Source organism: Ictalurus furcatus, chromosome 2 (genome assembly GCF_023375685.1).
Source record: "Ictalurus furcatus strain D&B chromosome 2, Billie_1.0, whole genome shotgun sequence".
Taxonomy (NCBI): Eukaryota; Metazoa; Chordata; class Actinopteri; order Siluriformes; family Ictaluridae; genus Ictalurus; species Ictalurus furcatus.
Genome location: NC_071256.1, coordinates 21,648,196 through 21,669,851, shown reverse-complemented (window position 1 = coordinate 21,669,851; position 21,656 = coordinate 21,648,196). Strand labels below are relative to the sequence as shown.

Genomic DNA, 21,656 nt, shown 5'->3' with positions numbered 1-21,656 from the left:
TAAATTTCCCTGTGTAGGCTTCATCATTTCATAATGGACTACAGCCTAAGAGTTGTTTGTTTGAATAAAAACCTGCAGACACACCATAATTTGCATCCCATTGCAGATCTACACTAAATGACCGCTATCATGGATTTCAAATTGAGCCATACTGTTTTGATTTTCAGCCCAGTGATTGTTTTAAATTTGCTCAAATAAATAAACATCAAAAACATTATGCAAGTGTAAGGTTGTGTGTGCTGCCAGGAAATAAAACTGATATCCTTCAGTCTTTTGGTGAATGGAGTTATTTTGTTAGTTCAGTTACACAATTAAATAGTGCAAATTATAAACTTGCTGAACTCATGACAAACATCTTTATCATACAGTTGGCAGCACTGAAGCCAGCTGCCCTCTGTGTGTGTAACCCAAATAAAACTTGGCCTCCAATCCTCTAGGGACATCTATTTGCCTTTGTTTTGTATTGTGTGTTTTTATATATATATATATATATATATATATATATATATATATATAATATATATATATATATACGTTCCCTATAACAAACCACTAAAAAAGCTAATCATTGAAGCAAGAGTTTAGGAATCCTCATTAGAGAGTGGGATACTTAGTCACTATGGTTTGAGACAGCTAGACCTTTTAAGTGGTTTAATTTAACATTAATAACTGTTCAAATTCTGATTTGTGTAGGCTACCATTAACCCAGTTATTTAAAATGATTTTTTTTTTACTGAGTGCAGTACAGAAACATTTTCAGAGTTGTGTTGTAGTAGCATTTCTTATCACATTGACCTACTTCATTCCAAACATTGAAGTGAGCTTTAGCTTTGTTAGAACAATTACAAAAGTCAAAATTAAGGAAGGGCATTTTGGTCAGTATTCTGGAGATCTGCATAGTTGTCTATTTTCATATACTGTATGTAACACAGACGTCTTTTGCTTCTGCAATGCATCTTGTTTGTTTCAGTGTCCCACTTGTTCAATATTACAGGCTGTTATAATGTTGTTTGTTACAAAAAAAAGTAAAAAAAAAAAAAAAACCCACCATAATTCAAATACAAGCATCATATCCACCTTTTTGCTGAACACGAAAGTCTCACACCGGAAGCCTGTTTTACATTTCCGGTCTCCGGTGTGTACAGTGAAATTAGTGTATGTTCGTAGCTGATAATGTGATGTTAAACTTGTGAAAATAGCTTAAAAAATGCATATGGCTCCATAGTACTGACACTTTACAGTGTTGTAGTGACCGTCTTTTGGCAGTGCCTCACCCATCTAAGTTTAATGACTAGGTAGATGACCTAAAGCTGACATGAAGGCCCGAGGTTTGCTATATTGATATAATTAACTGCTTCGGTTTCTCGGAAAGGCGTTGATTGCGAAGAACTCTGAAATTACAAAAGCACAGAATCATATACATTTGGGGGAAATAAGTATTGAATGCATCAACATTTTTTTCAGTAAATATATTTCCAATGAGGCTATTCACATTAAATTTTCACCACACTTTGGTATTCACTCAAGAAATCCATACATATAAAGAAATCCAAACATTAAAGTCCATAAATAAAGTTATGTATAATAAAGAGGAATGACACAGGGAAAAAAGTATTGAACACACTAACTGAAATTTATTTAATACTTAGTGGAGAAGCTTTTGTTTGTAATGACTGCTTCAAAACAGTTCCTGTATGAAAAAAATTATCGCCCACAGTATTCAGGTGGGATATTGGCCCATTGTTCTAAACATATTGCCTTTAAATCTTGTTCTATTGTTCATTTCAGTGATCGGTCATTGATGTCTCTTCCGAGTACTTGTGCCAATCCCTAGTCAAAATCAAGCTGTACAGTCACTAAGAGGAGTAATTCCACATATCTAAAGTTAAACATTAAGTGGATAGTTAACACACAATAGGTCATTACTTGCATAGTTGCAGGTTCACAGTTTGTTGAAAGTGAACTTAACTTGCAACGATCAGTATTGTTCTTTAGATTTTTTTTTTTCTTTTAATGCTAATGCTGAGCATAAAGGTAAGTGATAGAATACAAACCAAGTGGAGACATTCTCACAATCAGTGAATTGCTGTCTGAAGAAAATAATGAGAATTAGCATTTAAATGACTCAGATTACATAAGTTTGATTCATGTGATACTGATAAGTTCCAGAAAAGATGTAAGAATGGGTAATTTGAATATGGTAATTACATGGCAGCTTCAGGAACTTTACCTGCCCTAAAATAAACTGCTCCCAACCCAATAGTTGGCTTTTTATTAGGGAACTTATTTTATCAGATTATGCCAGAAACTGGGAAATATTCATAAGAAAAAAGAACTGTGTATATAAATGGATGTGGAGCTAAAAAAATCGAAAAATAGTTATGGTGAATCAGGTTGTAGACATTAAGATTTGAATAAATAGGGTGAAACAAAAAATCTTCACAATTGTATTGTTTGAGAATTTTGAGCAGTTTAAACTGAGTGAGGCATTAGAAGGTATAACTTCTGAGAGACATGTTGGTGTTTCACCATATGAACAGCTGGAAGGAGCTGAAAAGGAAGGGATGTGGGGGAAAAGTTAACAAGTTGCCTATGAACAGTAACATTCCATTATTTTCTGTCAGTTTCACTGGAATATTACACATTGAGAGGATTTTTTAATGTCTTTAGAAAATGGATAGATAAGGGAATGAGAAGAAAATTACAAGAATAAAAGAATATTAAAAATGAAGGAAATAAGAGGCGGAGAAAGGACATAAGATGGAAGAACAGGATCAAATGCAAGAAATATTATGAAATGAACCTTCATTATGGTTAGAAGAAGCAGATGGAAGAAACATTTTGGCATCTGAAACTGATGAGACCGCTCACACTTGCTTATTCTCACACTCTGGAATGTGCCCAGCTAACCTAATAAGTTTAATAACATCAGTGCACGCTGCATGCTCTACCTGCAGATTGGAGAAGAGGAATACACAGCTGCCTGAGCTGAGCTATCTCTATCATCAACTCTCATAAGTCAGTATTACTATTCAGTTGCATGTGATAATGATGTAGGGAGTGGACTAATACAAGTCAGTCGTCAAATATAGATGAGTAGTAGTCAAATTAAGATAGGTAGCTATGCAGTGATATCATTGTTCCCATACATACTGAACCATGCTGAAGCTTGTTTTGAGCAATTGTCATTGTATAATGTGAATATATTCATGACACAGAGGTCATAAATATGTGTCATGCAGTTTCTGTGTGTGTGTTTTGTGTGTGCACATGCAAGTGCGGCATAAACGCCACAGAGATTCGTTCAAATAATAATAATAAAAAAATTAGATGCAGTTATAAAGCAAACTGTTCATACAATAGTGATGCTCAGAATAACCCCTTTTTTATTTTATTTTTATGTTCGGCTTTCTAATGGTTATTAAGCTGTGTAATTACAGCTGGCCCAATGCTGACTATCCCATCCATTTTCTGCTAACACTGTTGTACTTGTGTTACAAACTTATAAGTTGTGAATAAGCTAATATTTCTGAATGATGAATGCAGTTTGCAATCATTTTCATACTCATTTCAGTGATTATAATGCAGCAATAAGCAATAAGACATTGTTTGTGCATGTGGATGTGGAAGGCAAATTGGTACAGGTGTTATCCTGGCAACAAAAGGTGTAATTTTATAAAGAGGCAGGGTTAAAATGACGTGAGGTGGTGTGATTTCAAAGCAGCTTCTCTCTTTCCCTTTACACCAAATATAGGATAAAGGGAAGCGTGTGCGCGCACACACACACAGACACATACACATGCATATATACAGTATATACAGTAGTACAGTGCTAGATTGTAAATGTCACACACCCGTTGTGCCACTTGTGCAAATGTTGACAAATTGGCATATACCCAACCAAATCAGCAACATGCTATGTTATACATTGGCTCTCATTCCTCTTGGTTTCATAATCCAAGAACCAATTACCACCATAAATGATGCACATACATTATCAATACAATTGGAAGAAAAGCCATTATTTTGAAAATTATAATCCAAGAAAATAAAGCTTTTTCTTGGCAGACAGTGTCCGTCAGCAATTATCCGTGGCAACTTTAGCTACTTAATTTTTTTTTTTAAATTTTTTGCAGATTTTATTTTTAATTTTATTTTTAAAAAACTGAAAGAGCCAATGCTTCCTTTTGGTCACTGGGGTTAAGGTTAGGGTTAGAATTACGTGTATGCATAGCATTAATTAGCTCCATTAATAGTTATGTCAATGGAATTTCCTCACAAGTATAGTAAGGCAAAGTATGTGTGTGTGTGTACGTGTGTGTGTGTGCGTGTGTGTGTGTGTGTGCAAGCAGAGTTAATACTAATGAGCTGTCTTTGCTCCAGGTGATGCTGGTAGGCGACTCAGGAGTAGGGAAGACCTGTCTGCTAGTCCGTTTTAAGGATGGAGCATTTCTGGCTGGCAGCTTTATTTCTACTGTGGGCATTGACTTCAGGGTGAGTGTGACATATACAGACACACTCCCTGGATTTTTCTCCACAAAATCTCACAAATCTCTTAGGAATAAAAAAAAGTTATACACAAAAGCTACTGAAGATGATGAAACCTATATTAGATTATATTTCAATCATTAGTAGGTCACTATTAATCTTTTAAACTTTTAAACTAATATATATATTCTATATATTCTATATATTCTATTGGAGCTCAAATTGTCTGACATGTATTGGGGCCAGACCTCATCGAGTTCATACAGTAGGAGTATGATGTATTTGTATTTCATACAGTATTTGTAGTATGATTTATTTAAAAGGTATTGAAGAGACTTCAGGTACAGTATTAACAAATATAAAATTTTGCTGACATACTATGATTTAGAGCTTCCCTTGGTCTTCTAAGTTAGGGGCCTGTATAAAAATGAGACACTCTACTCTAACTTGCCCCCTAGGTAAATGATTGTGTAATTGAGCTGTATGTGTGCATGGTGGCATGTAGTGGACTGGGATCCCATCTGGAATGTGTTCCCTGATTGCGCCCTCTGTTTCTGGGACAGGCACCGACCCCAATAGGGATGAATGAATTATCTATACTATCGCATAACATTGTAGAACTAAAGCATAATTTCTTGTCCCATAATGAAGATACTGTTTCAAACTCATTCAAGCTAGTTGGAAATTTTAACAAAAAACAATGTAGGAGTAACAAAAAATGGGGTATAATATAGTAGGCATGTGGCATTGTGTGAAATATCATCCAGTCAGATCCTCTGCAATCACAATAGCATCAGTTACTTTTTTACACCTCACAGTACCAGTCCAGTGTGTGACTTGTTTGCTCGTATGAAGTATTACATTTACAATTGTTCATTTGGCAGATACCACATTTAAACATTGAAGACTAACTTGCAAATGGAATAATTTCCTGAATTTTTGTCGTCCTTCTAGTGAACAGGCAAAATTTTATTGCATTAAAAAAAAACACATTACCCTCTGCCACCAGAGACTTGGTCATAGATGGATTTTTTGTCAACACTATTATGACCTTAAACATATCCCCAAATCAAACAGTTATCAGAATCAATAACTGATACTGAAAACAAAGTTGGTGTTTTGCAATAGCCATCTCAGTCTCTGGATTTTAATCCTGTTGGAAATCTGAGGCCTGAATTGAAAAGCAGTCTACATGCATAAACATAGTAATATTAAGGCATCCAAGATCCCTCTACAAGTATCTACAACCTTGTTGGACACCACAGGAAAAGACTTCACCAAAAATTTATTGTAGAGGTGCTGATCATTTTTAAGTCAGTGTTTTGAAGGAAAATAAAAAAACACTACTATATTTTAAACTAAAACATGTGCCCTCTTATTTTGAAGTTCAAAATTATAGTAATTTATTGCATATATTATTCACTTATAAGTTTTAGTTTGGTTGAAAGGTGCCAATGTGTCTGGAGTCAGCCATATACATGGATGCTCTCACAGGAAAAGTCCTGAGGGTTTTATTATTATTTTTATTATTATTTGCACAATAAGGTTTATGCATTTCTTGCACTATTCCAATATGAGGCTGAAGGTTCTGCTTTATTGTTCTTCACAGCAAGACTCGTTTAAATAATGTTGCCTCAGTGTTTTGCTGTGATTTTTAAGCTCTACATAATTACAAACAATGCCAATGCTACCTGTATGTGTGTAGAACCACAGAGAAGGTTGAAGGCTGGATAGACCTGGGAGAATCACTACTTGAGCACAAAGAACTTGTGGATGGAAAAATACGCCACATGGCGTATGTGTGTGGGTGAGTGTGTTTGAGAGTGTACAATGGAACAGACTTTTTTGAACAGCGTGTGTAGTGGGCTGGTCATAAAGTACTGATAGGGGAGGTGGGGGCTACTATAAATATAATTAGAGATGGAAACACAGTCTCTATAAAAGAGAAAATATTTCACAGAGGGCTTTTAAGAGGTTTTCTCATAGAACCACAGTTTACTTTTTAATGAAAGATTGTGCCTTACACTGAGTTACACAACCTTAGCTGTAAAAAAAAAAAAAAAAAAAAAAAAAAAGAAGCAATATTTGCTTGCCATGAGGTGTTACTAAAAATAAAATGCACCAGTAATACAGTAGTAGGAAAGCTGAGCCCAAGTATTTAGTGTGGTGATTAATTCATTCAACTAATTTATTGCTGCACACATTTTAATTAATAGAATTCTATTTGCAGCCTTAAATCAGCACTCCCATTTTAGTACAAATATGCACATTCTGGAATTTGTTCACATAATTTTTTACACAGCTTTGTCACAATGTGAGAATAAAGGGATATTCGGATGGGACTAGTTTTATATGGGGAGGTGGAGTAATGTAATAATTACCAGAGCTTCTCTGTGATTTAAATCCCATGCAAACTGGTCATGTGAATTATTCTTCTGAACCTTTTCCAGACTGCACATTATCTTGTCGGTGAAGATTACAGTGTCTTTTAGGTTCTATAAAATGAACTGTAAAAATAACCCCAGGTTAAACTAATCATGAGCCAATGCACTCTTTTCTTTTTAGGTACTCTAGTGGATTTGTTCTGGACATTTAGTCAAGTCGCCAAACCCCATTTTGACAGGGACATTTATCTCAAACTTCTAAAATTTTTCTCCCAAACGGAATGATTATGTACCATTTATTCAAACAGCATTTGATAATGTCGTTCTTCCCAAACTGAAACTAAACATAAAGTTTCAGCTCTCATCCAGCTGTGGCTTTTCTTTTGCTTCGTTGGTGCCATGATGTCGTATTATCAAACACTGGGGTGCAGCACCATGTTGCGTATGATGCACAGGGCTGCTGTGATGGGCTGTTGGCACATAAATGACAAAGACATGCCCATCTCTGAAATTTCTACAGAAATCACTTATCCTGTGTGAATTGACGATAAATATCAAAGTCGTTCCTCAGTAACAATTACATTACAGCCATATGTTCTCCTGTTCAAATAGGACTTTCAAGACTGCAAATATGTAGGAATGTGTTACGAAAGTTTAGGGCAAGGAGTGCATTTACTGGGCATAGATCTTTTTAAAGGTTTTATTTATTTGCAATTTTATTTACATTATGAAATTGCTTGTGCTCTTTAGAATTCCTAGAAATTTTGTAGGCAATTGGAGAAGAATGGCAAGCAAACTGAAGTGACAAACTGAAGTGTTTGCTTGATGACTGTATTTTCCAAAACGTGGTTTGGAAAGAGGAATACTATCATGTGGATTTTATCATTGTGCAATTCTGGGATTATTTATTTTTTTAACTTAAAACAACTTATAGGTTGCCAAACCTATAATATCTTCGAGGATAATGCTGTCTAATGGTACCAGGTAGAATGCCCACTAATCTCCTACTCCAAACACTTTAGTCTACTCAAAAATTTGAGTTGTCATTAAATCCTGGTGTATACTGAATTAACATAAACATGCCAAGATTGATTACAGTCATTCTTACACCCAAATAAGAAATTATAAGTGACTGGATTAATACCAGACTTATAGATGCAGAATAATTGTGAACCGTTCCCTACAGCTATTGGATGTAACAAATAAACATAGAAGCAAACAAGTAAAATACACAGCAACCCTGACCAGGATTAAAATACTTGATGATAACAAAATTTTTATTAATGCATGTTCATGTACAATACTGTGCAAAGGTCAAAGGCACTATACATAGATCAGCCATAACATTAAAACCACCTGTCTAATATTGTGTAGGTTCACCTTGTGCCACCAAAACAGCTCTGACCCATTGAGGCATGGACTCCACAAGACCTCTGAAAGTGTGCTGTGGTATCTGGCACCAAGACATTAGCAGTAGATCCTTTAAGTCCTGTAAATTGCTAGGTGGGGTCACTATGGATCAAACTTGGTTGTCCAGCACATTCGACAGATGCTCGATCAGATTGAGATCTGGGGAATTTTGAGGCCAAGTCAACACCTTGAAACCTTTGTCATTTTCCTTAAACCATTCCTGAACAATTTTTGCAGTGTGGCAGGGCATATTATCCTGCTGAAAGAGACCATTGCCATTATACAGGTGCCATGAAGGGGTGTTCTTCATAAACAATGTTTAGGTAAGTGGTACAGTATGTGTCAAAATAACATCCACATGAATGCCAGGACCCAAGGTTTCCCAGCAGAACATTTCCCAGAGCATCACACTGCCTCCACTGGCTAGCCTTCCTCCCATAGTGCATCTTGGTGCCATCTTTTCCCCAGGTAAGTGATGCACACACACGGCCATCCACATGATGTAAATGAAAATGTGATTCATCAGACCAGGCCATCTTCTTCTACTGCGCCACAGTCCAGTTCTGATGCTCCCATGGCCAATGCAGGTGCTTACGGCAGAGGACAGAAGTCAGCATGGGCACTCTGACTGGTCTGTGGCGACGCAGCCCCATATGAAGCAAGCTGCGAAGCACTTTGTGTTCTGACACCTTTCTATCGTAGCCATCATTAACTTTCCAGCAATTTGTGCTACAGTACCTCCTCTATAGGATCAGTCCAGACAAGCTAGCCTTTGCTCCCCATGAGCATCAGTGAGCCTTGGGTGCCCATGATAATGTTGCCTGTTCACCAGTTGCCTTTCTTGAACCACTTTTGGTAGGAACAAACCGCTGCATACTGGGAACACCCCACAAGACCTGCCATTTTGGAGATGTTCTAACCCAGTCATCTAGCCATCACAATTTGGCCATTGCAAAAATCACTTGGATCATTATGCTTGCCATTTTTCCTGCTTCCAACACATCAACTTTGAGAACTGTCTGTTCACTTGCCACTTAATATATCCCATCCCTTGACAGGTGCCATTGTAATGAGACATTCAATATTATTCACCACTTCCTCTCAGTGGTTTTAATGTTATGGCTTATATATATATATATATATATATATATATATATATATATATATATATACACACACACACACACACACACACACACACACTGGTGTGTGTGTGTGTGTATATGTGTATATATATATGTGTGTGTGTGTGTGTGTGTGTGTGTGTGTGTATATATATATATATATATATATTATACGTATATATATAATATATAATATATGGTGCCCCCACCACTTTGCACGACAGAGGACGTCATTGCAGGTCACAGCCTTGCCACTGATATCACGCCGTCTCCCTGCTTTGCTGAGGACATCGCTATGCTTCCTTGCTCAGTTGAGGATGTCACTCCGCCTCCCTGCTTCGCCCCTTCTTGGTCCGCGGAGGACAGTACATGTCTGTTTTCACCTGTTTCACATTTTTGGTTAATTAGCACTTGTGTATATGTCATGTTTTGCACTGCACTGGTTGTCTTGCGTCTTTCGTAGTTTTCACATTATGCTTCTAGTCTAATGTTTATTTTTTCATTTTTATGTTACCCAATCCTTGTATTTTTGCCACGAGTTCCATAGTTCCTGTTTTGTGTTTTGTTTCTGATTTAAATTAAACTATAAGCTGAGACTGCTGAATCTTTTCCCCATGATGCTTGAAAGAATCTACCGATTGCCTTAAAAACTGCATGAAAGCATTCAGCGTAAGAGAATTTCCATGGTTTTAAATGCAGAGGCATTTTATGATACAACTTCATTTTTGCATTGGTTGTACTGTTTATTGCTATTTATACTTTAATTTTTATATGAAAATTTTAGATCTTAGGAAAAGAGAGGTATAGTTGCAGTCAAACTTATTCAACCCCCATTGCAAATCAGGTTTTTTGTCAAAATTTACAGACTTTGAGCTGTTACCAGTGACCAAACAAACAAAAGCAATTGAAATAGTTCAACACAACGAATGCTTCAAGTGGTTTCCACAAATTCATCTGAAAATGCAACTTATAATGATTTCTCCACTTTCAAAATTATTCAACCCCCTGAATAGAATCCTTTACAACAAACCAGGTGTTGTCTCAAGCACATCTAATGCAACTAATCAAGGGCTTCATTAGTTGCACCAGGTGTGCTTTAGCTGGACACATGAAATACAGAGATTTTGTATGGAGGAATGGTCTCAGATCCCTTGCCATGTATTCTCCAACCTCATCAGGCATTATAGTAGAAGACTCTGAGCTGTTACCTTGGCAAAGGGAGGTAGCATAAAGTATTGACTAAGAGTGCCAATAATTGTTGCACATCTGTATAATATATAGTTTGACCAAGCCTTGTAGACACATCTATTTCTGCCAGTAGCCATTGGTCATGGTTGTCATGGCAATTGGGAGCCTACTCTACTGGAGAATTGGAATGAATATTCGTTATGGGAAAATAAGAAGTAATCATTCAGTGACTAGTAAACATTGACTCATGTAGCGATTGATTACAAATTATGTATATTATGCAAGAAAAATATCTTGTAGAACATGAAATGAATCTTGTTCCTGTCCATTTACCCAGTTTGGCTTTAGGCTGACATAAAGCCATGTCTCATATTTGATCCAATGCTTAATATTAAAGCCTAAAAATCCACATTTGTGTTTGGGGGGGAAAAAAAGGTTTCTGACATAATTAAAATGATAGTGTAGGCTACATGTATATAGATACATATTCACTCTGGAGTTAGCTTGCACCACTTATATCAAGACAGTAGATATAGATTGTATCCTGTGCTGAAATACTGCAGTTTATTTTTTTCCTTTTCATTCTGTTTCAATAGTAAATAACATATTTGGTTACATCACTTGAGTTGATGGCTTCTAGCTGCTTTACTGGTCAGCATTACAATGATCCAAATATCTACTCTTGCTGGAAATTGTACTAGTACCATCACTTATATTACAACATCAGAATTCATATTAAAGCAAGTAAAATAAGCTTTGAGGTTATTACATGTCCTAACATTGATAACTGTCTTTAAACATTAGAATAATGCATATATTAATTTGCTTTGAGGTTAACATAGGTTAATGTGCATCATTTTGCAGATGTACATAATCACCTAATGGTTATGCATTAAAAGAGGCTCTTTTGTAGCAAGCACTGTAGAGTGGTTGCCTAGGAAACAAGAGTTGCAAACACAATGGCATCACCACCATCCTGGGCTTTCAATGATGAGACGTGATCACTTTTGTCAATGATTTATAAAAGGAATCTTTGATGAATGGGACATATTTCAATAATGTCAAGCAGTCGTGTGGAGTGGCTGACATCCATTTTCTGTAGACAAGCGTACACAGGATATAGTTACTTCACAAAAGCCTTGTTATTTAAGGTAGAGTATAATTGCAAAAAACAGTTCTCAACAAGGATACTTTGGGAGTTCACACTTTATTGACAAAAAATATTGTTAATAAAATATTGTAGTGATGTTGAAATTGGAAAGTATAATATGACAAATTATAAATACACTAGCTGGGGATACAGTGATGATGCCTTCAAAATAATTAAATAAAACATTTTAATAAAATACTATGGCTTTTAATTAATTATTCAATGTTCAGGCCCTGAGCTTATATGTTGATGAGGTTCAATTATTTTGGGTAAATGCAGGGGCTGTTGGAAAGGGAATGCTGTTGCTATGGTTTGCCAGGGAAAGTTATCTCTTATAGACTTTGTGACCTTGAGCACCCAGACACAGGTGGTTGAAGAAAGAATTTGCTCGAGTTGGTGAATCAAAACCTGAATGTCAGCATCTAGTCTGTATGCATGAAGCTTCAATAAAATCCAGCTAAATTTCTGTGCATGCCTACAGTTGCAATCAAAATTATTCAACCCCCATTGCATATCAGGTTTACTGTCAAATTATACAGACTTTCAGCTGTTTGCGATGAAAAAATCAAACAAAAGCAATTGAAATAGTTCGACACAAAGTGTTTTCCCCAAATTCTGGTGAGGGCCTCCTTTAGGGCTGGGAATGCCTGCTCTGCCTCTGCAGACCATTTCACCCGGTCCCATTGGCCCTTCTTCGTAAGGTCTGGAGGGGAGAAGCTACAGAGGAGAAGTTAGGCACGGACCTGTGGTAATACCCCGCCAACCCCAAGAAGGCACGTACCTGTTTCTTTGATGTGGGCTGGGGATAGTCCTTCACTGCCTCGATTTTCTTCGCCTGTGGATTCAGCATACCCCAGCCAATACGGTAGCCCAGGTACTGTGCCTCGGTCAGCCCTAGGTGGCATTTCTTGGGGTTGGCTGTCAGCCTGACCTTTCGGAGTTCCTTCAGAACCTCCCCCAGGTGGAACAGGTGGTCCGACCTAGTGGAGGAGTGGATGACTGCGTCGTCTAGGTAGGCGGCCGTGAACATACACTGGTGTCGCAGGACAATGTCCATCAGCCGTTGGAACGTTGCGGGTGCCCCGTGTAGCCTGAAGGGGAAAACCCGGTACTGCCAGTGACCGGTGACCGTGCTGAAGGCAGTCTTCGGTCTTGCGTCCGGTGCCAGCGCGACTTGCCAGTAGCCTTTCATTAGGTCCAGGGTGGATAAGAACTGGGCCCTCCCCAGTCGCTCCACAAGGTCATCTACTCGGGGGAGGGGGTAGCTATCGAACTCGGAGACCTGGTTCAGCTTCCGGAAGTCATTACAAAGCCGCATACTTCCGTCCGGCTTCGGCATGACGACGATGGGGCTGGACCAGGGGCTGTTGGACTCCTCTATGATGTGGTCCCGCAGCATTTGTCCAACTTCTTCCTCGATAGCCTCACGCCGGGCCTCTGGGACACGGTAGGGCCGCTGTCTTACCACTACTTCTGGATGGCATACCCATACCCATCAGGTGGCCCTGATGGGTATGGGCCAGGTGCAACAGTGTTTAGGTTCGGGTCTTGGGGGCTACCAGGAGGTCCACATTTTCCCCTCTGTGCTGGGTTCGGTGGTATAGAAGACCTCCCCTGATTAAAAGGTAGGAGGTGGGTAGCCTGTGTTCTGGGTTTTGGTCGACCCCGTCAATCTGCTGCACCTGGGCCAAGCAATGCTTCAGGTGGTCGTCCCCTTTCTGCTCACGGCCGAAGTTCCCCTGCCGGCTCACCTGTTGAAATACAGAGGAGAGTGGGTTAGGGTGTGTGTGTGACTTACCTTCGGCCAGGGCGTTCTTCTTGCCCTGGGCCATGTAGGCCGGCCGGGCTGGGGCCTCCTTCCCTTGCTGGGCTGGTTTCGGTGGGTCCGGAGTGGGGGGGGGGCCCCCTCCAGCCGGCCCGAAGTCTTGTATTTTTACATAACCTATTCTTGCTTGTCCGATATGTAAAAGACTGTATTCCCCCACTGCATTAACCTGTCAGCTCTGACTACTCTGCTTGTCTCCTTTTTTTTTTTTTTAGCATGCGACAAGTTTAAAACCCATGTGTAGAAAAGCAAGAGGACCCCGCCTTTTAATGGTTTTTACCAGTTTTAAAAAAAAAAAAATTTAAAGATTTTTTTTTAAAAAAATCTCACTTAAGTGAAAGCAATGTTACTTTTAATAATGGAACAAGTAAATGTAGATAATCAAATACATACTTCAAGAAGAGCAATAATGTATGTGGTTAAAAAATAAATAAATAAATAAATTAGCTGATCTCAGTATAATAACAGTATATGTAATACATCATACAGGAAGTTCACCTCCCAGCTGGTAAAGAACTGTTTATTTTATCATATTTCACAGGTTTTTTATTTTATTTTATTATTTTTTATTTTTTTTTAACTTTTTTTGCTTGCTTTTATATCTCTGGGGCTTAATGAGGTTATGCTCTGTTGACCTCTGCTTACACCTTAGCAGCAACTCATGTTTATTTAAAATTATAGTTACTTAAACACATACGACTCAACCACACTTTGTCCTCCGCATATACAGTATAAGACAATAATGCAGTCAAGGTAGGAAATTCTGAATCATATTGTTATTGAGATGTTATCTGAAATACCTCCTCTTCACTAACTGTGAAGCAGTGGTAGGGTCAGTGATTGGCTGAAAAAGGAATGAATATTATACTGAACCAACGGAGGCTAATTGTATACTGTAGCATAGTTTTTCCTTTACCTCCAATTTATTTGATGGATTATTTTTGTGTTTACTGTTATAAATGCCATTTTTCTCAGTCCTGATCTATGATCCATCCCTGGTACTGCTGGGTAGTGATGTTCTTGGACAATCTTTTTTTTTTTTTTTTTTTTTTTTTTTTTTTTAATACATAGATACAGAATTTTCTGTATCTCTGCAGGAATATGACCTAAAACTTCATCACCTTTGCTTTCAGTATCTGGTCTGACACCCTTGTGCTGCAATAACTGCACCTAAACGTTTCTGGTGACTGTTGCTCAGTTTTGCAGTTGGAATTTTGCTTGGAATTTTAGCCCATTCCTCAGTATAGAACAGCTTTATCTGTTGGTGGGATTCCTCACATGAACTGCTTACTTCAGGTCCTTTCACACGATTTCTATTGAATCCTATTGAAGGTCAGGACTTTGACTTAGCCACTCCAAAAAATTAACTTTATTCTTCGTTAAGCATTCTTTGGTAGAATGATGGGTGCTTAGGGTCGTTGTCTTGCTGTAAGTAAATGACCAAGTATAATATTTTTGTCTCATTTGTTTAACTGGGTTATCTTTGTCTACTTTTAACACTTGTATGCAAATCTGATGATGTTTTAGGTCATATTTAAGCAAAAATATATGTAAAAAAATATATATTGAGACAGAGAAGGACATGGTATGTTTGTCCGTGAAATCAAAAATATTAAAATCTCTTCTCAACCTCACATACAAACTGAAATATGTTCTTACTTCAGAATGTCTTTTTTTCTTCTGATATACAGTTGGTGGTATCCTCCTTGGATGCTTTTTTCCTTGTGTTTCAATCTTTTTGAGATATACATTCATTCTTTTTCACTGGGGGTCTGTCTTCTGTTTGGATTTCAGACAGAGAAATCGGTTTCTGGCCAGTTCTGTGTGCCTTGGAAAAATTTGAAAGTGGTTTGATTCTTCATTACTGGAAGGATGTGAGGCTGCTTTACTTTGCTTGCAAAATATACAAAAGCTGTGTGAGAAAAAATATACTCTCTTCTCTGAACATGTTGCCTTTGGCCACTGTCTAATAAGTGTACAAGGAAGTGAGTTGGTATGGTGGGTTTAAACGTCACAAAATATCAGGCTTGTAGTGTGTTGACCTTATGTAAATCACTCTCCATGTATAACCATTCTGAATAAGCAGTTGATGTCAGATTGCAGGACCCCATATGGAAGAGTGACCTATCTTTATTCTCTCTACTCCCCCTCTCCACAACACACAATAAGCACACACTACCCTGCTGTTGTGTGAGTCTAAGGAAAGAACTTGAGCAGTGGGCTGAGTAGAATGTGGTTGGTACACGCTGGTTGTGGGTTTTGCATAACCTTATCTTTTTAGTACAATCCTGAGGTGCAAGGGAACATTTTTATTCTGTATGTAGAGGATTACTTGCATTGACATTTATTCATTTAGCAGACACTTTTATCCAAAGCGACTTACAAATGAGGAAATACAAGCAAAGCCGTATATCAAGCGGAGCGCAATACAAGTAGTGCTACCATACAAGATTTATAATTGAGTTCTAGAGGAACAGTGCACAGAGTAGAGGTGTAAGAGCCAGTGTGAGTGCAGATTTTTTTTTTAAGGGTGGGACTAGGGGACAAGTTAGGTGTTAGTCAAGTTTACGGAAGACGTAGATCTTTAGCTGTTTTTTTTTTTTAAGATAGTGATTGATTCTGCTTTCCAGATTAAGGTTGGAAGTTCTTTCCACCACTGAGGGACAGCCATTTTGAAGGTTCTGGAAAGGGATCTCATGCCTCGGTGAGTAGGCACTACCAGTAAGTGATTGCAGGTTGCATTAATGAACATAAACTTTGTGTTGAGGTAAGGGGGTGCTGTTCCAGACAGGGTCTTATACAGTTTTAAAGTGTTTCAACTTTATTAATAGGCACGGTTTCAAATATGATCAAATGTTTGCTTGTCTAAATATGTCTCAAAAGCCATCAATTTCCACTTATTTTTTCACATGATGGTATATCCAAACAGTATTTCAGTATACAATACGGTGCAAATCTTAGGCACCCTAAATTCCTTAATAAATCTGATCTTAAATAGTTACATCTCTTGCAATCATGTGTTTCTTTAAAAAAAAAAAAAAAAAAAGTTGTTTTATTTTTTGAAAGTTCAAATAAACAAAAAAAAAAAACTCAAGCAAAAAATGTTAAGAAATGCCCAATACATTCCACCTACCTAGCTTTAATTGACCCCCTCATTCATTCACTTTTATACTACTAGGTAAACGATGCCCTTGCAACAGTGCTAAAAAAAAATCTAGTCCCTAACACACATTTACATGCATATAAAAATTCTACACACCCCTGTAAAAATGGGAGATTTATGTGAAGTAAAGGAATGACCCTAATATAAATCATGTCAGATCTTTTCCCACCTTAATGTGCAATTGCAAAGTATACAAAAAAAGTGCAAAAACAATCAGAAAACTTTTATAGGGGCCAAAAAAAATTACAATATCCTAATTGCATAAGTGTGCACACCCTTAAACTAATACTTTATTGAAGCACCTTTTGGTTTTATTAAACCACTTAGTCTTTTTGGGTAACAGTCTATCAGCGTGGCACATCTTAACTTTTGGCAGTATTTTCCCACTCTTTCTTGCAAAAACATTCTACATTCATCAAATTGTGAGGGTATCTCCTGTGCACAGCCCGCTTCAGGTCACCCCACAGATTATTAGTTGGATTCAGGTCTGGGCTCTGGCTAAGCCATTCAAAAACACATCATTTGGTTATGCCATCCCTTTGTTGATTTGGATATATGCCTTGGGTCATTGTCATGTTGAAAGGTGAAATTCCTTTTCATCTTCAGCTTACTAGCAGACAGCTGAATGTTGTGCACTAAATTGTCTGGTATTTATAGCTATTCATGATTCCCTCCACCTTGATAAAACCGACAGTTCTGGCTGAAGAACAGCATGCCTAAAGTATGATGCTGCCACCACCATGCTGCACGGTGGGTATGGTGTTCCCTTTCAAAGGGAACTTCGACGTTGCGTTTAGCATAACACTATGGGGAGCGCCTCTCGCGCATTACTGGCATCTGAAGCTTGTGTAAAATCATGCCTATTTATAGGCCTGCCATGATCAGGTGACGTGGCAATTAAGCACGTCGCGTGATATAAATATGGCACCTGTGAACCGTGCCATCAGCCTTTATTATCTTCAGCGAAAGACTGCATGTCAGTTGTTTGTAAAGAAACAAAAAGACGCTTCATTTCCTTGCTATCTTTTCTCAAAATCTCAGAACTTTTCTATCCCTTTAAAAAAAAAAGAGAGAGAGAAGAGAAAAAAAAGGATTGAGCGAGAGAGAAAAATATGAGTGAGAGAATTCAGGAAGTGTGTTACGGCTTGTTCCCGTTTCATCATGGGGAATAGTGCACACTTTCTGGGTAAAGTGTCTAGGGGTATAGCATGCATGGTAATGCCTACATTAAGCAGCTCGGCTTGCGACTCGCGCTCTTCTCAGAAGTCGAAGCAAGTTGGGTTTCAGAGCCACGCAGATTTGGGCTGGCCACTGCTGCTGGCCAGCTAGCCGTCGCAGGTTCGGGGGATCTCTTATGGATCCGGAAGAGGATCTGGAGATGAGCGCTGCTCTATCTCTTGTTCTGTCTTCCGGGTTCGGCTCTCCGCTGGATTTTGGAGCTCGCATTGTGATGACTCCTTCCGTTATGGAAAGCCAAAGTAAATAGTAATAATAGTAATAATTCCTCTCTGACTCCAAGGAGCTAAAAACTGAGAGCAGCATATAAAGAGCTGCTTGAAGTGATTACTAAGGCTGGATGAGCCTTTTTCTCCCCAGTGAAAGTAAATCTTTCACACTGCAGAAACTCCCCTTTCTCCCAGAAGTGCATGACAAAATATCAGGCCTCTGGGGGAAAACCATGCATAAGCCGTATCTATAACCCCACGATGTTGGATTATTCGGCCATTGTGGGGAAGGAACGGCATGGCTATTTAGCCATGCTGAAGGTGGAGGAGGCGCTTGTGAGCTACCTCTCTCCATCGACAGCAGATAATTAGGGGGGCCGGCTTTGCCATCCAAGCCACCGTGTAAGGCCACCGTGGCACTAGTGGGCAAGGCCTATGCGGTAGTAGTCTTGCTTGTGGGTCACTGCAGACAATGACAGCGTTGCAGGCCTACCAAGCAGACCTGCTGAGTGAGCTCGACATATGGTGGCATTCAGCCAGTTCCTTCCCTGTGGTCTCGAGTTCACTACTATGAGCCAGCACTAGTGCGAGGGAGAGCCAGAAGGCGAGTATGGCAACCCGCCAACCCCCGCAGATAGCCAGGGGAACCGGGCGGCCACAGTCGTGGCCTGCTACTAGGCCTGATCTGAGAATTGTCATAAAGACCAAGCAGGCAAAGAAAGCGGTCCTGAGGGGCCGTGGAGGGACGTATCAGCTGACATGAGGTTGTTAGGGCAGTTAGCCCCCAGTGCTACTGTAGGGCCTCCCCTAGCCAAGGCAGTCCCAAGTTTTCAGTGTTCTCTGGTCAGCGAGCTGTCACAGGGCAACGAAAATCTGATGCTTTCCCTCCAATAGAATGTGGAATAGTTAATGTCACTAAAAGACCATCTGGCAGCCTGGAAACTACTCCCAAATGTGTCTCCATGGGTTCTGTCTACCGTAGAAAAGGGTTACCAGGTCCAGTTTAAAGCTCGACCCCCCCCCCCCGGTACAGAGGTGTGCTCACCACACTAGTCGGCACAGACCAGAACCCGACGTTAGCGCGGGAAGTACCATTCCCGCTTGGACAAAGGGGCCATAGAACATGTACCCCGTTCCCTGAGGGAGGGAGGTTTTTACAGCCGTTATTTCCTGGTCCGCAAAAAATAGGAGTATGCGGCCAATTTTAGATCTGCGTCATCTGAACTGTGCTCTTCGGACATACAGGTTCAGGATGCTGACGCCCAAACTTATCGTTCCACAGATTAAGTTTGAGGACTGATTTGTGACGATCGATCCAAAAGGTGCATATTTCCACATAGAAATATCGCTAGTTTTATTTCCTCACACTTTCACAAAGTGTATGGATGTCACCCTGGCTCCATTGTGACTCCAGGGCATCCGTGTACTAAACTACCTGGACGACTGGTTAATTCTAGCATGATCCAGAGAACTGGCGGTTCAACATCGAGATGTTGTTCTTGCCCACATGAAGAGCTTGGGGCTCAGGTTGAACCTCAGAAAAGTATGCTTTCCCCATGCAGTGGACAACTTTTCTAGGCTTATAAGGATTCTACTACAATGAGGGCGTTTCTATCCCCAACGTGCATAGGGTCAATCCTATCAACACTGAGCGAGATAAAGCTGGATCTTGGGAGACTATTGGAGCTTATGGGCCTATTGCACAGGAGACTGTTCATTGGTGGCTGAGAAGTTGGGGGTTTCGTCCAAGGACGAAACCTCTGAGAATAATCAGTGTCACGCGGCGATGCCTACGTGCTTTGAGAATTTGAGTGTCCCCGGTCTCTAGCCTTGGGTCACACTCTAAGGGTGTCTCTTTAGCGCAAGACGGTAATGACAGACTGCTCCCTCACGGGCTGGAGCGCGGTCTTTGACAGCTGTCCAGCTCATGGTCTCTGATGCGGCCCTCATCTTTAGCGGCATATAAATTGCCTAGAAATGTGGGCCATATTTCTAGCACTGAAATTCCTTCTTCTTCAATTGAGAGGGCACCATGTGTTTACAGACAACACAGCAGTGGTCTCATATATTGATCACCAGGAAGGATTATGTCCGTGCCCTCTGTTCAGGCAGGCGCAACTAATTCTTCTCTGGGAAGAAGGAAATTTTGTCAGTCAGTGCATTGTACATTCTGGGAAGATTTGGCCAGCTCGAATATGGTTCTCAGAGATAATATCCCTGCTAGATGGCACTCCTTGGGAGATTCCCATCTGCAGGGATCCACTGTAGACCCAGTGAACTGCGCAATAGCTACAGTCCTGGAGTTCTTACAAGAACATTTCTCAATGAGGTGGGCTCCTTCTATAATCAGGGTTTACGTGTCCACCATTTCGGCCAGCCACGCCCCTGTTGATGGAGCCTCTGTCGGGCAACATCCTCTAACTTCGAGGTTTATGCGTGGTGTCAGGCAGCTGAGGCCCATCTGCAGGCCGCGCATACTTTCCTGGGACCTTTCTGTGGTCCTGGAAGGTCTGTCAGGGGCCCCATTTGAGCCCTTAGAGTCAGCCTCTAGAAGATTCTGACTCTAAAGGTAGCTCTTCTGCTGGCCCTGACATCTCTCATGCAAGTAGGAGATCTACAAGCTGTCTCTGTTGCCCCTTCCTGCCTTGACTTTGCCCCTGGATTAGCCAAGGCCTTCCTGTATCCTATGCCGGATTATATTCCTAAAATGCCTTCATCGGCTGCCCACCCTGTGGTGTTGCAGGCTCTCTGCCCTCCTCCATTCCCCACACCGGAACAAGAGAGAATGCACCTTCTGTGTCCAGTAAGGGCTCTCTGTACTTACGTCCACCGCTCCGGCCAGTGGCGTAAGTTGGAGCAGCTGCTGGTCTGCTTTGTCGGCGACAGTAGAGGTGATGCTGTGTCAAAGCAGCGCATATCTAATTGGATAGTGGAAGCAATCTCTATTGCTTATGAGGCGCGCGGTCTCGCTACGCCTCTGGGCATACGGGCTCATTCCACTAGGGCAGTCGCCTCCGTGAAGGCTTTGTCCAAAGGGGCATCCTTACAGGATGTGTGTGCTGCTGCAGGGTGTTCTATGCCACACACATTCATTTGTTATTACAGCCTGGATATTCATTCCACCCCAGGCTCGGGTGTCTTGCAGTGACCCTCGGGCTTGGGTCTTTTTGAACAGGCTGTACCCTTGGTGTGAGTGGGTATTCTCGTTCCCATAGTATTATTGAAAGGGTATGTCTGGGTTACACATGTAGCCGTGTTCCCTGAGAAGGGAACGAGACATTGCGTAGCTTTGTCATACCAGGGCAGGCCTGTGAATTGCGTCTTCGCTTCAGATAATAGAGGCTGATGGCACGGTTCACAGGTGCCATATTTATATCACGCGACGTGCTTAATTGCCACGTCACCTGATCATGGCAGGCCTATAAATAGGCATGATTTTACACAAGTGTCAGATGCCAGTCGCACGCAAGCGGCGCTCC

The 21,656-nt window shown here is 40.1% G+C and overlaps 1 protein-coding gene across 1 annotated transcript in view; it reads left to right on the top strand.

Moving 5' to 3' along the window:
• Window positions 1–21,656, top strand: part of LOC128625144 (ras-related protein Rab-26-like) — a 90,880-nt gene that overhangs the window by 3,401 nt on the left and 65,823 nt on the right. The window contains exon 2 of the mRNA XM_053653249.1: window positions 4,384–4,494. Within this exon, the coding sequence (XP_053509224.1) occupies window positions 4,384–4,494 (111 nt within the window). The remainder of the gene's footprint in view (window positions 1–4,383; window positions 4,495–21,656) is intronic.